The sequence below is a fragment of the Equus caballus genome, chromosome 2, assembly GCF_041296265.1.
Source record: "Equus caballus isolate H_3958 breed thoroughbred chromosome 2, TB-T2T, whole genome shotgun sequence".
NCBI classification, from domain to species: Eukaryota; Metazoa; Chordata; class Mammalia; order Perissodactyla; family Equidae; genus Equus; species Equus caballus.
The window spans coordinates 29,144,102-29,158,903 of record NC_091685.1 but is presented as its reverse complement, the minus strand read 5'-3'; the positions used below and the strand labels follow the sequence as shown (position 1 = coordinate 29,158,903).

At 57.6% G+C, this 14,802-nt stretch overlaps 1 protein-coding gene across 10 annotated transcripts in view; it reads right to left on the bottom strand.

Moving 5' to 3' along the window:
• Window positions 1-14,589, bottom strand: part of CRYBG2 (crystallin beta-gamma domain containing 2) — a 34,735-nt gene extending 20,146 nt beyond the window's left edge. For 3 of the 10 annotated variants that reach the window (XR_011432400.1, XR_011432399.1, XM_070250775.1), the window contains exons 1-7: window positions 14,096-14,315; window positions 11,901-11,970; window positions 9,282-10,018; window positions 1,697-4,403; window positions 1,241-1,288; window positions 1,043-1,155; window positions 744-873 (exon numbers count right to left, since the gene is read on the bottom strand). Coding sequence is in view for 4 of the 10 variants with exons in the window: in XM_070250775.1 (XP_070106876.1) it covers window positions 744-873; window positions 1,043-1,155; window positions 1,241-1,288; window positions 1,697-4,403; window positions 9,282-10,018; window positions 11,901-11,970; window positions 14,096-14,211 (3,921 nt within the window). In the remaining 6 variants the exon portion in view is untranslated. Of the gene's footprint in view, window positions 1-743; window positions 874-1,042; window positions 1,156-1,240; window positions 1,289-1,696; window positions 4,649-9,281; window positions 10,019-11,900; window positions 11,971-14,095 lie in introns of those variants that run through there. The other 7 variants (XR_011432404.1, XR_002806233.2, XR_011432396.1 and 4 more) reach the window with 5 other exon arrangements.
• Between the last annotated feature and the right edge of the window lie 213 nt (window positions 14,590-14,802).

Sequence of the window (14,802 nt, the reverse complement as noted above, 5' to 3'; positions counted from 1 at the left end):
CCACTTTACAGATATGAAACTATAATATTGATTATGCCTTTTCAAACCACACAGCCCTTCCTCAAAATTCAGAGGTGCCCCTCAGCTGGAAATCATCACTTTTCCTGGTCTTCCTGCCTTCGAGATCCCTATCCAGCCTTTTCTCCTGGCAGTTGGAAAGATGTTTATAAATCCCCAATCTGGTTCTATGGCTTTCCTGCTTCAAACCCAACCCTCATACCCTAGTTGGACCATGAGTCCTGCAGGGCAGAGAGTAGGTTTCCCCTACCCCCTCATTGGCAGGCGTGGTGCCTGGCACAAAGCAGACCTTAATGAGCATCTGTGAGCCAATGACGGAACAAACATCCGTGGTACCTTGGGTCTGATGTGGGCCTGAAAGCCTGGGTCCTGGGGGTGAGCGAGCACCCACATTCACCCTTACCCGTTTCTGCAGCTCTAATCCAATCCTTTTCCAGCGCCAGCTCAAACTGCCCCAGGCTGCTTTCCCAAGCTGGGGCTTGGCCTCTGCCTGGCCACTGCCTTCCTAAGCCAGGCTGAGCATCCTCCAGAAGCCCTTTGTTCCCCAGTTGGCGCCGAGGTCAGGGATCTATGAGTGAGTCCATAATAAACCCCTTCTGTTCCCTACCCCATATGATCTCTCCCACAGATTCCAACTCTAGGCACCTGAGGCTGTCTCTCTTCTCAGGGCCCGGGGCCCAGGGTAGTCAGCGCAACATCTGGGCCCTCACCCCCAGCCTGCTCACCCGGACAACCCTCCTCAGGGAACCGATGCCTTGGGTACTCCACACTTGCCCCTGGGTTCCGAGTTCCACATCTCCTTCTGGCAGGACCAGCTTCCGGCCCCGGAACTCTGGCTCTTCATATAGCACCCAGCTGCGGGCACAGAGACCCACAGTCACTGGGTGGGGAGAGGATGTACCCACAAAGCAGGATCTCTGGGTAGCTGAGGGGGTTTCTGCAAAGTCAACCTAGGTAGTTCTAGGTTGGCCCTTGCATCCCCCAGCTTCACACACAGGACCCCTGCTGGGCACTCTGCACTCACCAGCCTCGCACCACCCTTATGGAGGCAACAGGGGCCCAGCTGGAAGCATCAGCGATGTCTTCCCAAACCTCCCTGCTGCTGCCTTGGCAGGTGGGCTCCGAGAAGAGGATCATCTGGAGGAGGCACAGTAGGAGTCCTCAGACTCTGTCCTCAGGCTCCTGCCTCCTGCTGGCCCCGCCCACTGCCCCTGACCCCTACCTTTCCAGGCCTGGTGTTCAGCTTGCCCTGGGTCTTCAAGGCTGGGCTCTGGAATGGAGGGCAGTGATAATAAGTCTTATGGGGTTGTCTTCTTCCTGCCTCCCACCACCTGCCATTCCAGGGACCCAACATCCTCCTGATTGGCCTCCACCTCCAAAGAGCTGGCCCACAGCGGCCTCATCACCCTGTCCCAGGAGTTGGGTGCCTATTGCTCCCCTTGCCCCACTGCCAAGCTATCAGAGCCACCAAGCCCTTTGGAATCCACAGTGCAAATCTCCACCTGTTTGGATAGGGAGACTGAGGCCCAGAGAAACGTGGTCACACAGAACTAGACATCAGACCCAAGCCTCTGGCCTCTGGACACTCTGCCTCCCAGTACCATTTTCCTCACACCATCCAAACCCTGGCCCAGGTGAAGCCAGGTGCCCTCCCTTGTCCACCCAAGTCCTCACTCACCCACCCCTCCGGGAGCCGGGCACATGTGCGCTTCTCTGGTGGTGGCCTTTCGCTGCAGAGCAGGGGTAGCTGTCCTGGCACCTTCCTGAGCCCTGGTGCCCCATGGGGAGGCAGAGCAGATAGTTTTGTGCCCAGTGGTTCCAAGGTGGGGGCCTCCTTGGTAGCAGACACCAGACCACCAAAAAGAAGGCTGCCTCCAAGACGGGAAGTGGGCCTGCTGCCTGCCTGGCACTCTGGCCCCAGCTCTGGGTGGGGGCCCTTGGCACCTGCCATGTGCTTCTTCATCATCTCCAGAGGAGAGCAAGACGCCTGGGGGGGCCTGGCCGGGCGGGAGTCCCAGGAGGGGCTGGGCCCGGCTTTCTCCTGCCTGCGCTGGAGCTTCTCGTCGTCACTCAGGTAGGGGTTCTCTGGTTCTTCCTCCTCCTCCTCCTCCTCCTCCTCCTCTTCCTCTTCCTCCCCCTTTTCTTCCAGTGTAGGCACCTCCTGGGGGCTGGGTCCCAGCACCCATGGCCCAGGCTGGTCCTCCTCGATGGCGGGCAGTGTGGCGTACATGGCCAGGTAGGAGGAGCGAGGAGCTCGTGGCAGCCGGTGAGTGCGGAGGATCTCGGGGGGCTCCATGCTCCGTAGGGTATCCAGGAAAATCTCCAGGTCAGTGGCCAGGGCCATCTCCTCCTCCTCTCTCGATGGTTCTGGGAGGGTCTTACCCTTGGTGGAGTCAGGAACAAGCTGGGACTCCAGGCTGGCCTCTGCTCCCACTGGCACTGGGACAGGGGGGCCTCCTGGGCTGGGGGACACTTTGTCCACTGAGGAGCAGGGAGGAGGGATAACAGCAGGACAACCCTGGACAACCACTTTCTGGGTGGGAAATGGGGCAGCAGAAGCACCAGGGCCCTGGACAACCTCTTTTGGGGTGGGATATGATATGGGACTCTCTTCAGAGCCCTGGACAACCTTATCCTTTTGGGGGGATGGGATAGCAGGAGCAGCCAGGCCTTGAACAGCCTCTTCCTTGGTGAGGGAAGAGGCAAGGCTGCCTTCAACACCTTGGACAACCTCTTTTTGTGTGGGAGATGATATGGGGCTCCCTTCAGAGGCCTGGACAACCTTGGTTGGGGGTGAGGCAGTAGGAGCACTAGGACCCTGCACAACCTCTTTCTGGGTGGGAGGTGAGGCAGCAGGAGCACTAGGACCCTGCGCAACATCCTTCTGGGTGGGGGATGGGTCAGCAGGACGACCAGGGCCCTGCACTACCTCTTTTTGGCTAAGAGAGAAGGTAGGGACATCTTCAGAGTTCCGAGTGACCTTACTTCTTGGGGAGGATGGAGCGGACAGACCTCCTCGGCTGGGCACAGCCTTCCTTCTTGTAGAGGATGGAACAAGAGGTTGACCAGGGACCGTAACAACCTCACTCCTCACCATGGGCAGGAGGGTGGCAGCAGGGGGATCCGTGAGCCCTTCCATTTTTACAGAGGGCAGGGCCTGGGGTCCCCTGGGCTCGAGAGTGATCTGACCCCTGGGGTGAGTGGGCACCACAGGCTGCTCTGGGGGGTGGACTAGGCCCAGGGAGGGGTTATGGGTCTGGAGCCGGGGAGAGGAGGGTACTGGCACATGACCCTGAGAGGTCTGGAAAGGGAGTTGGGTGGGGCTGGAGGCTCCCTGCATCCTTGGGGACTCATGGGCCCTGGCGTCTGGGGCTTTGACCTGGTCTTGGTCTGGGTGGGCTGCAGGGACATCCTGGTTCTGCGGTGGATGAGCACCTTCTGGGATGCCTGCAGGAGCCAGGGCATCTCTGTCCTTTGGCACTGCTGTCCCTGTCTCAGGTAGCTGCCCCAGGGCTTCACCTACTGAGCGACCCAGACCTGGACTCCTTGGCACAACAGCCATGGGCCTAGGAAGCTGGCCGGTAGGTGGGCTACGCTCAGCAGGCACCAGGCTACTTAGCAGCTCCAGGGCCTGACTGCGGCTGGGTGAGCCCTCAGCCTGGGGCCTCACCACCACTGCCCGGACTGTGCGGGCAGCGTTTCGCCCCCTTGGCAGGGCCTCACCCGAGAGCGTTGGCCCCACGGTCACAGAGCTGTTCACCCGTCGGTCCACGTGCCCTCCCATCACCATGGTGGTCCGCACAGTGCGTGTCACCCGCCGTTCCTCAAGGCTCCGAGGGCTCCCACTGATGTGACTCACACCTGGGTGGGGGCTTGGTTCACGGGGCCCAGGCAGAGGCACCGAGTACTCAGTCCTAGCCATGGCTCCTGGGCTTGGTGGCTCAGTCCTGGGGTCTTGGGAGCTGCCATCCACCTGGTCCACAGCCTCCTTCAGCCTCCCTACTGGCCTTTTCTCCTTGGGGGGTGGTGTGTACTTCCTGGAAAAGATGGGCCCGTGGCTCTGGAAGCTCTTGGAGCCACCCCCATCCTGGGGGCCCTGGTAATTCACAGTCTCTTCTTCCCGTGTAGCAAAGCCATTGACTTCCTCTCGATGGTGGCTGTCCTCAAACATCTCCTCTTGAGGGGCTTCCACCTGGGCCCCTGACACCAGAGACACCTTGCGAAAACGGTGTCTAATCTCTTCCTGGGCAGGGGGCCGCTGCCGCCATGTCAGCGTGGCACTCACCACTCGGGCCTCAGTCCGAGCCGGGGGCCCACCTGCCTCCTCCATGTTGGGCCCCCGCAACCTGTCTTGAGGTGTCCTTGGCACACTGTGGTCCAGCTCCCTGCAGATGGTGCCAGGAAGAAGAGGGACAGGGTCACGGGTGGTGAGGGTGGCTCTCGGCATTGCAGACTAACTACCCCTGCCGAGGTCAGGCTGGGGAACCTCAGGCAAGCCATTTGACCTTTTGGGCCTTTGTTTCTTCATCTATAAAATGGGCATGGTTCTCTCAGCTCTCCCACCCGTGTCCCCACTTTCAGATGATTCCCTATGCCAGGGTCTTTTAAGAGGTGCAGCTGAGGCCTGAGCCTGGAAGAGAGAGAAGGGAGAGCAAAAGCATATGGGTCTGATGCACTGGTGTGTGGATGGGGCTGTGACTCTGCCCAAGGAGCCGAGTCTAGTCCTCCAGGACCTGAAGATGAGAAAACCAGAAAGCTGAAAACTAGGCAACTGTTCGGACTCCATTCCCGATCATTGGAAGGGAAGGGAAGGGAAGACCGGCTTTGCCCTCAGGCAAAGCTGGGCCCCCTGGCCCTGTCACTCACTAGCTGGATGACCTTGGGCAGGCCAGTTCTCCCGAAAAAGCTTCAAGGCCCCCAGCCACAAAACTGGAATACTAAGAGTATGTGCTTCATAACGTTACTGTCAGGATTCAGCAGGAGAGAAGGAAGGAAAACTCGCTCTATAAACTAAAACACTGGCTCACAAATTTCCCACGGTCACCTTGGAGAATTGTGACCAAAGGTTAGCAGGTGTGCACACGTGTGAACTGGCATGAGCACCTGGGGAGAACTGTCTGAGCGTGCGTGCACGTATGTGTGCATCTGCGGGGCTGAAGGAAGCCCCTCAGGACCCGGCACTTTGGACTTGAATGCACTTTCCCTCAACTCCCTCCTCTGTGATTATTTCCCCCATTGTACAGAGGAAGAAACTGAGGGTCAGAGAAGAGGCGTGACAGCCCCGGGTTATGTGGCTGCTAAGTTGCCAAGCTGGAGTTTGAATTCACATCTGAATCCATGTCCAGGCACCTTTTCTCCTGCTCCCTCAGCCAAGGTTCTCAGCACATCCAGCTATTCCTGTGATCCCCTGGGCAGAGCACACCTCACCTTCACTCCTTGAGGGTGGGGCCTGGGTCTTACTTCTTTTCTGACCCGCCCTTGATCTCTCTGGGGCTCCATTATCTCCTTTACTAAACAGGGGGTTAATAATAACAGCTGCCTGAGAAGACCTCTAAGCTCCCTAGAAACTCTCTAGTGAGTCTGTTTTAATAGTAATAACAACAAGAGCCATCTGTTGAGGGTTTCCTCTGTGCCAAACATCTTGCTAATGGCTTTATGTGATTGTCCTATTGAATTCTCAAAAGCATCCCATGCATTTGATACCTCATAAACAATAAATTATTAATAAATTATAAACAAACATTCCATTTTTGCAGATGAGGCAAAAAAGGCTCAGAGAGGTTAAGAAACGTGCTCAGAGTCACACAGTAGCAGAGGCCAGACTTGAACCCCAACACTAAGTGCTTCACCACCATACCAAACTTCCTAATGGATTTATCTGGTAAACAGACTCTATGGTTTGGAGGTTTACTTTTAAAAGGGGTCATGGTAGTCCTGGAAGGACCACTCAGCTCCAACTCTTACTTCTAGGCTGCACTGACCAGGGCAATCCTATTCTTAGACTGCAAGGACCAGAGAGGTCAGGCTGTTCACGCCCAGCCTCAGGGCCAGCCTGTCTTCCGGTCTGCTCCTCCTCTCCATAAGGCAGCCCCTAGACCTTATATTATAAGGGAAGTTAGGGCCAGAGATGTGCCCATGCCCCCAACTCCCCTCCTCCATCTCTTCTTTCCTCCTGAGAAGCTGGTGGAACCCAGAACTTTGACCCTGCCCTTGGCCCTAGCCGTGACTCAGGTTTTATGAGGGGCAGAGATGAAAGGGGCTGAGGCCCAGGGAAGCCTGACTTGACTCTGGGAGCACTGGTAGCTATGACAGCATGTGGCCTGGCCCAGGACAGGGTCTGAGTGGCCCTGGAAAAGCCTTGTGTACAGGGAAGGTGGGGGCGGGGGGTGAGAAAGATCCCCAATCCTTCCCCCCAGGCCAGAGTTCTTGAGAGCTGGGCACAGTCAGACATCTGCGGCCCTGGACTGTGGCACGTCACTGAGCCCCCCTCCCCCATCCCCTGTCCTCACTAAGGAGCCCCCTTTCTTCCAGCAGAACCACAGTCCTCCTTGCTGGGACCCTCCCAGTGTGGAGCTTCACCCCCTCCCTGAGCCCCCACTGAGTGTCCTCTCCTTTTCTGAATAACAGTGAGAACAACAACTACTCGCTGGGATTCCTTGTCCCTGGTGGCATTGAGAGTAGGTGGTAGAGCCTGGCTCTAAGTCACTGATGGATTCACTCATTCATTCATTCAGTGCTAATTGTGTTAGGTAATGTGCTGGGCCCTGGTTAGGTTCATCCAAAGCCAACTTTCCCATGCAGGTGGTATCCTAGGGTCCAGGGGTCAAAGAATTAGATATAAGAAAAGGAAGCACATTTGGAAGTCCCCATAGGCTTTGGCAAAACAGCAGAACAGCTTCAAAGAAAGCTGCTGTAGTGGGATCAGATACTGTCAGTGATTTCCCGACAATCAGAATTCAGTGCCTGTCTCAACCCAACCAAGCCCTGACAACACCCCTGCTAGTCACTCATTCCACAGGCATGTGATCATTCACTTCTGCGTGCATACTTCAAGGGACAGAGAGGTCACCATTTCACAGTTGACCTGTCCCATCCCCAGGTAGTCATGACTGCTAGAACGTTCTTCAAACTATGCTGGAATCTGCCTGCCTATAGCTCTCCCGTTTTGTCCTTACTCTGAAGACACACCCCAATGACCCAGGATGCCTCTCCTGGGCCAAGAGAAGTGCCCATTCCCAGAGCCCTCTCTTCTCCAGGGCCCTAGGCCAGAAGTGGATTTGTTGGGATGGTGACCTGTGACTTCCAAACAAGGTGTGTGGGGCTGGGAAGGGAGAGGCTGAGGGGGGGGCGGGGAGAGTGTGGGAAAGAGCCTGATCTAACCCAACAAGTCCTGGATTCTCCCCCCTTACCTGTGAGTCACCCCCAAACTAGGCCAAACCAGTCAACAGGCCCACATGCCTACAAATACATGCTGAGTCACACAGGCACACACTGACACACAGACAGACATGGCACAGAACCACACAGGCACAAAAACACACACAGACACTTACATAGATGTACACAGTCAAACACACACAGAGTCATAGACACTCAGAGACACAGCAGACACACAAGTCACACACTCACAGAAACACACCAACACAATGACATACACATGTGCACATGCACAATACACACACAGTCAATGCATAGCCCCAAGCCCTCCTCCTCTTGAAATGTGCCTGCACTTGAACACACACACATGGATGCATACCTATCTTACACATTCCCACTTGCAGCCCCAATCATGTCCTGCCTCCTCACCCCCCCATATTTGCCCATCCTGGCCCAGAGAACCCGCCCCTAGAAGGGGGACATAGAAGGATGCTGGCCCTGGAGGCCCCCTTCCTCCCTAAGTCAGCCCTCGCCTCCCGTCCGAGTCTATCATTATCCACCTGGGCCCAAAATAGCCAGGGAGTGGCAGGCAGAGTCCTCGTCCCCCCAGCTCCTTCCTTCTCCGTCTCCAAGGCCTGCCTCCTCCGCCCACTTTTCCTCTCTTTGCAGCCCTTCTCCCCAAGGAGGGGCACCCAAGCAGGTCCCTGAGCCAGCCTGGGTCCCACATCTCTCTTTTCCTCGGCACAGAACCGGGTACCCTGACTCCTGCCCAGAGGCCTGGGCAACCCTGATGCTACCTCTGCTAGCACGGTGCTGCCAGATCCACCTCCACGAGGTCACAGAACGCTCTGGGGCCCGCACAGCAACCACACTCAATCCTCCACTGTCTGCACAGGGCCCATGAGGCCCCTGCGAGAGGCAGGATAGAGAAGTGCTTACAGCACAGGCACCAGGGTCCAATTCTGGCCCCTTCACTTTCTTGTTGACTTGGGCAAGTGACGTAACCCCTCGGAGCCTTAGTTTCCCTATTGTAATCAGGGTGTGGGAGCAGGATTAGTCTACTTCATGGGGCTGTTGTGAGGATTAAATAGAATTATGCTTAGAAAACAACCATGAGTGACGGCCACCGCCGTCATCATCAGGGACTTCCCCAGCGCCCCTTCCTGGTGGTACTAGACAAGTTCCACATTCACTCCCCGGCAGTGAGTTTTACAGAACCCATCCAGCCCCCTCTCAGCCCACCAGGCAGACTTGGGAGAGTCATTTCAACACAAATAAAAACCGCGGCTTGGGAATCTCGGCGCCTGTTCCTGTGGCCGCCAACTCAGAGCCAGGTGGGATAATTATTGCCGTGACTGAGGCATTATTAATAAGCATCCCCTGCTATTTCGGCAACCCAACTCTCCGGAGTTCAAAGCATGTTCCTGTAACCACCTCCTCTTTCCTCATCTCCAGCTACCAAATCTACCTGACAACTCAAGGCCCAGAGAAGTTAAGCAACTTGCCCCAGGACACCCAGCACTTTGGCTGGGTGCCTATTCCCAGGCTGAGTCTGTGGTCTCCTGAACAGAACTGGGGAGTGGTGGGTGTTGCTGAGGAGGAGGAGACCCCTGCTCCATCCTTGCCATGACGTGATCTCCCCCTCCTTGAGTGGGCAGGAGAAGAGAGCAGCAGTGAGTTCCAAGAGGGAGTCTGTGGGTGAGGAGAAGGAGAGGAGGGCAGAGTTGGGGCGAGGAGGGGATGGCAGAGTCAGCTCATGCTCAGGTTGCTGAATGAATGGGCCTTGAGTTGGAGAAGCCAGGAGATAAGGCAGAGACCCAAGAAGAGGCAGCCAGGCCAGTCTCCCCTCCCACTGTTGCCCCACGTGGAGACCCACCTTTACTCACCGTCTGTGTGGGGACCCAGGCGTCTGGCTGGCCTGGAGCTCCTGCCGCTGGTCCGTGCTCCCCTGATGCCGTGGGGCTCTCAGCTGGGGCTCCTGGGGCGGGTCGGTCAGCCACCCCGTGATGGGGCGGGGCCCCTGGAGAGGCTCCTGCCAGCCTCTGGATTCCTCAGGGCCGCAGGGGTGGGGAGCTGGTTGGGCCGGTTTCGGCTCCTCACACTCCTCCCCAGGTGCCTGCCCACGCCCCTGCAGGGTGACAGTGATGTGGTAGCGGGTCCTCCTGGTAGAGGGACGCTGGTGTAGGGCCTGGGCTGGCTCTGGCAGGGCTGGCCCTGGGGTGGCAGACTCGCCCTTTGCCCCTTCTGCCATGGGGAAGGATACTGGGCGGGGCAGCAGGACTTCCAGGTTGCCGGGTGGCTCAGGCCTCAGAGGAACCTCTGGGGCTGTGTACGAGGGTGACAGGCAAGTACAGCCTGGGGTTCCCTGTTCCAGATGTCCAGGAGCTGGCACGGGGCTTGAGGGACACCTGGCATCAGCAGGCTCTGCTGAGGCCACTGCCAGTGCCAAGCTCTCTGGCCGCACAGAGGCATAGTTGGCTAGGTCGGAGGCGCTGCCCACAGCTGGCCTCTGTAGGCGCCCCAGGGGCTGAGCAGGCCCCCCTGAGCTGTGTCGTCGCTTCCAAAGCCAGGAACCATGGCTCCCTGCCCGAAGGTCCCATTCTGAGTGGCTCTGGCCTTGGGCCTGAGGGGAATCAGAGACAGGGTTCTGGTGACAGCATCTCCTCCCTGTCCTCCAGGGACCCCCTTAACACTTCTGGCTGCCCTCCTTGGCACAGGAGAAGCTGAGCAGAGCTATGACGCCAAGCAGACACCCTAAGAAGAGGCTGCCGGGGCCACGAGAACTGGAGAAAGGAGCAGAGCTTTAAGAAGCCCTTCAGCATTTAACTCACCCCCCCCCCCCCCCGATTCTACAGATGAGGAAAGTGAGGCCCAGAGAGGACATGGAGGACTCAAGTCACAGAGTGAGGGCCTAACTCTCAGGCCAGTTGCTGCTTGCCCAGGCGTCCACAGGCCTCTGGCCCTTTGGCACCAGCTGCCCAGGGGATTAGGGGCTGTGTGGGCATGCCTGCCACAAGTGCCCATGGGCTCTGCCTGCTCCAGGCTTCCAGAGAGCCTCAGCCACCTCCCCAGCACCCTCCTAGCCCGAGATTCCCAAGCACACCTGGGAGGAAGTACCTGGGCATAGAGATGTACCTGGGACATGAAGGAGCCAGGGAAGAGGGTTCCCCTAAAAGTGGGACAAACCTGACCTCTGTCTCCTGTCTTTCTCTGGGGCCAAGCCTGGCTGTGGGGGTGAGGGGAGATCCCAAACCCACATGGACACTGTCCCCCAAACCACCAGTTTTCAGGGAGGGACTTGTGTCCTTGGCAACAGAGGAGCCAAGTTGGGGTCAAAATTCCAAATCAAGCAGGGGCCCTTGATTCCAAATGCCTCAATTTACTCACCTATGAAATAGATGCAACCTCTCATTCCCCATGTCGGGGCCTGGAACGAGCCAACCAGGCTTAAATCCCAGCTCTGCTGTTCCCTAGCTGCACCACCTCTTGCCTCTCAGTTTCCCCATGTGTAAAATGGGTGTGATAACAACAGTATGTGCTCCCTGGGAGCACTGTGAAGATCATATGAGATAATCCATGCAGAGTACCCAGCACATAACAAGTACTCAATTAAACACTAGTCGTAATTGGGGCCGGCCCAGTGGCTCAGCGGGTTAAGTTCACAAGTTCTGCTTCGGCAGCCTGGGGTTCGCCAGTTCGGATCCCAAGTGCGGACATGGCACCACTAATCAAGCCATGCTGTGGTAGGCATCCCACATATAAAGCAGAGGAAGATGGGCACGGATGTTAGCTCAGGGCCAGTCTTCCTCAGCAAAAAGAGGAGGATTGGCAGCCGATGTTAGCCCAGGGCTAATCTTCCTCAAAAAAAAAAAAAAAAAAAAGAAACAAACAAAAAAACCCCACTAGTTATTATTAATGGTATTCAGGACCACAGAGAGACACACCGCTGCTTGAGCCACTTCCAGGGGAGGCCCTCTGCTCCTCCAAGGGGAGGGCCCCCTGTCACTGTCCAATACATGGCTCAGGTCCCCACTGCAAATGGGGAAACTGTGGCCAGAAGGTTAAGCCACTGGCCCAGCGTCACCCCTGGGGAACCATGGCAGGAAATGGGGAAAAAGGGCCCAAGATGGGAGGAGGTCAAGTTAAAGGATGGAGTGTGGAAAAGGGGGCCCTGGGAAGGCACTGCCCCCATATGCCTCCCCCGGGGGCCCCAGCTTTAGGAAGCTCACGCTTCCTGAGCATCTAGGCCCCCTGCTGGATGCTCCACATCCATTACCTTATTTCTCACAGCAGTCCTGAGAGGCATTATCGTCCCCATTTTGCAGAGGGGAAACTGAGGCCCAGAGGTGAGGAGTGATCTGCCCAGGGTCACACAGTGAATCAGTGGCAGAGGGAGGACTAGAGAACTCCAGGTGCCTGACGCGTAGGTCAGGGTTCTCAGGGCCTGCCCAGCCCCTCCCAGAGCTTCAGCTCCCTCCCTTCCTCCCCTTTGGATTCCTTCCTACCTTGAGGCTGACATTGCTGGTGCTGCCCTGGCCCTGGGCCAGGTCAGGGCAGCTCTGGCCACCCCAGGGCCTGGGAAGGAAGCACAGGGAAGAAAGTGAAGTAGCTTCCTCCTCTCCCATCCCCAAGACTGGACCCACTTCTCTCAGGGTCCACAGGCAGGATGAGCTCCTGAAACCTGGTCGCGGGAGGTCTGTGCTGCAGCCTCCTCTCCGCTCCCTCCCTCGGCATCCACTCCACCCCAGACAGAGAAAGAGACAGGGATGGGCTTAGGGCAAAAATTGGGACTAGGCCTATATTAGGGTCAGGATAAAGAAAAAAGACAGTGCCCCGATCATTTAAAAGCTCGCCATCTGCTGAGGCCCTCCCTGGGCCAGGCTTAGCACTAGGCATTGTGCCTGCATGATCACCTTTAAGCCACACAATAATCCTAAAAGGTGGGTATTAGTGCCCCCATTGTTCAGATGAGGAAACTGAGGCCCAGAGAGGTGAAGTGACTTGCCTGGAGTCACACAGCTAGTGAGCCTTGGAGTTAAGACACTGGGACCAAGTGAAGTTAAGACATTGGGACATAAGGCTGGTTGGACATCACTGTACTAATGGGGGAAAGATGAAGAAGCGCCTTGGCTGCCTCCTCCGGGCACTCTGCCCCCCCCGCCCACCCAGGCAATTAGCAGGGATCGGAGGCCTGGGCCTCAGTGCTGGAGTCCCATTGCCACAGCTGGTGAGAACAGAGTCCAAGTGCACACAAAGGGATGTGTCATCCTGCTGGCCCAGGAGCCTGCGCAGTCACCACCCCCCCGCCCCCCCACCCAGCCTTCCACATGCCTGACTCACCTGCACCCCAACCCCACCTCCTCTCAAGTGGGGAAAGGGAGGGGCAGTGCCACCTGGGCCTATAGGATAGTTTCCTGCCAGACAGGGTAAAGGAGGAGGGCGTGTCCTCCAGGTGGGGGTGGGCAGGACACTGGCAGGGTGTGGGCACCCCTGGGCACCCAGGCTTCAGGCATAGTCCCCTCCCCTCTCTTTGGGGTGAGAGAGCAGTACACACCCCTCCCCTCGCTTTGCTCTCACCACGCCCCCACCCCTCCCAGGGCAGGCTGAAGACAGCTGTCATGATAAGATCAGAACAAATTGCTGGGTAACTGCACAGACACACAAACACACATACCTGACAGCACACCCCAAGCTCTTTTTGGATATGGGGTTCAAGAGCTACTGGGGTCCTCTTGACGCTCCCCTCCCAGCCGTTCTACTCAACCATCCACACAGCCTTTTTCCCTGCACTCAGATATCAGCTAACAGTAAATGGGCCCAGAGAGATGAAGTCATTTGTTCAAGGTCTCATGGCCAGTGACACCTGGGGTTAGGACAGAGCCCTGGCCCCTGGCTCACAGTCTCTCAAGGCAACAGAGCAGCCCAGAGTGTCAGGATGCGAGCTCTGGAGTCAGACTGCTCACGCTTGTCTCCTGGCTCCACTACCTCCCAGCTGTGTGACTTTGGCCAGGTGATGTCACCCCTCTGAACCTCCATTTCTGCATCTGAGTCACACGGAATATCTGCCTCATCAGAGCTGCTGTGAGGATTAAATGAGATTATCCAGGTAAAGCACGAAGCAAGTGGCAAATAAAGGGTTATTGTTCTTACAATCTGGGACGAGAGGGGACAACCTCTCTGTGGCATGTAAGGGCAAATGCAGTGCAGTCTAAGACAGCTCAGGAACCTGTCATACTCAGGACCAGGGGACGCGGAGACCAGAGGTAAACTGGTCTGTGATGTGAGATTCAAAGTCCACAGGGGCGGAAGGAACTATTGCATTTCGCTTAAACTGTCTCCTCTGGTGAGGAAATCCTAGTCTGCCGGCCACCAAATTGCAAAAGTGGTTTTTCACGTTGTAAAAGAGCAGAGGGACTTGATAAAGATCGTTTCACATTCACGTATCCAACATCATGGTACATCCACAGGTGTATTTTCATGCCCCGAGAGAGACACTCGTACACACTTATTTGAACATCGACTACTCTCTGGCCCCACTCATCCCAGGCCCCTCTTTCAGGCCCATCTCGTGCAGGCCCAGCTTGGGAGTACATACACACACACACACTCACACACCATAGGACCCATGGGCGCCCCCCACAACACACGCACACCATAGGACCCAGGGGCGCCCCGCGTGGCCGTCCCCTATCCCCCTCACCTATCCGGGGCTCTGGCCTCCTTCGGGGTCCGCTTCTCCCTGCTTTCCCTGCGGACCCCTAGCCCGGCCAGGCGCCGGGCCAGGCGAGCCCCCAGGCCCCCGCGCCGCTCTGCCATGGCGAGGGCAAGGCCCCGGGCTTGGGGTTGCAGGGGCACCTGACCGCTCCGGGCAGCAGGGGCCACCCGGATCCGCTCATTTGCGGAGAAACGCCTCCTCCGGCCCGCCCCCCTGAGCAAACAGCCGCCCCGCCCGCAGTCTGTGCGGGCGGAGGACCTACCCAGAGGTGCCCATGTCCCAGGGGCTGTCCCCACCCGGGCCGCAGTCCCCGGGCTGCTACGCCGAGCCCCCTCTCGGAGGCCCTGCTCTCGGCCCTGTCCGCGCTACTTTTTTAGGCCTTCTAGAGGTGCCTGGGGCCCACCTGGTGCAAGTATCCCCCAGCCCCACCTCCTGACCCAAGCTGGGCCTGTACTATGTGGGCGGGGAGCGAGGGACCTGGGGTGAGCGGGGGCCAGGAGGCGGGGCTGAGTGGAAGGTCTTCCCCACCAGAAGGAGGGGGCGCTAGAACACAAGGGCGGGGCAATGGGAATGGGCGTGGTCTTGCCGACTGGGCGGGGCCTGACCCAAGTGGTTGGCATTGGCCCGGGGCCAAAAGGGTGACTGGGTGGTCTTGGCAGCTGGACTTTGATTATCTGTGGGGGCCGCAGCCG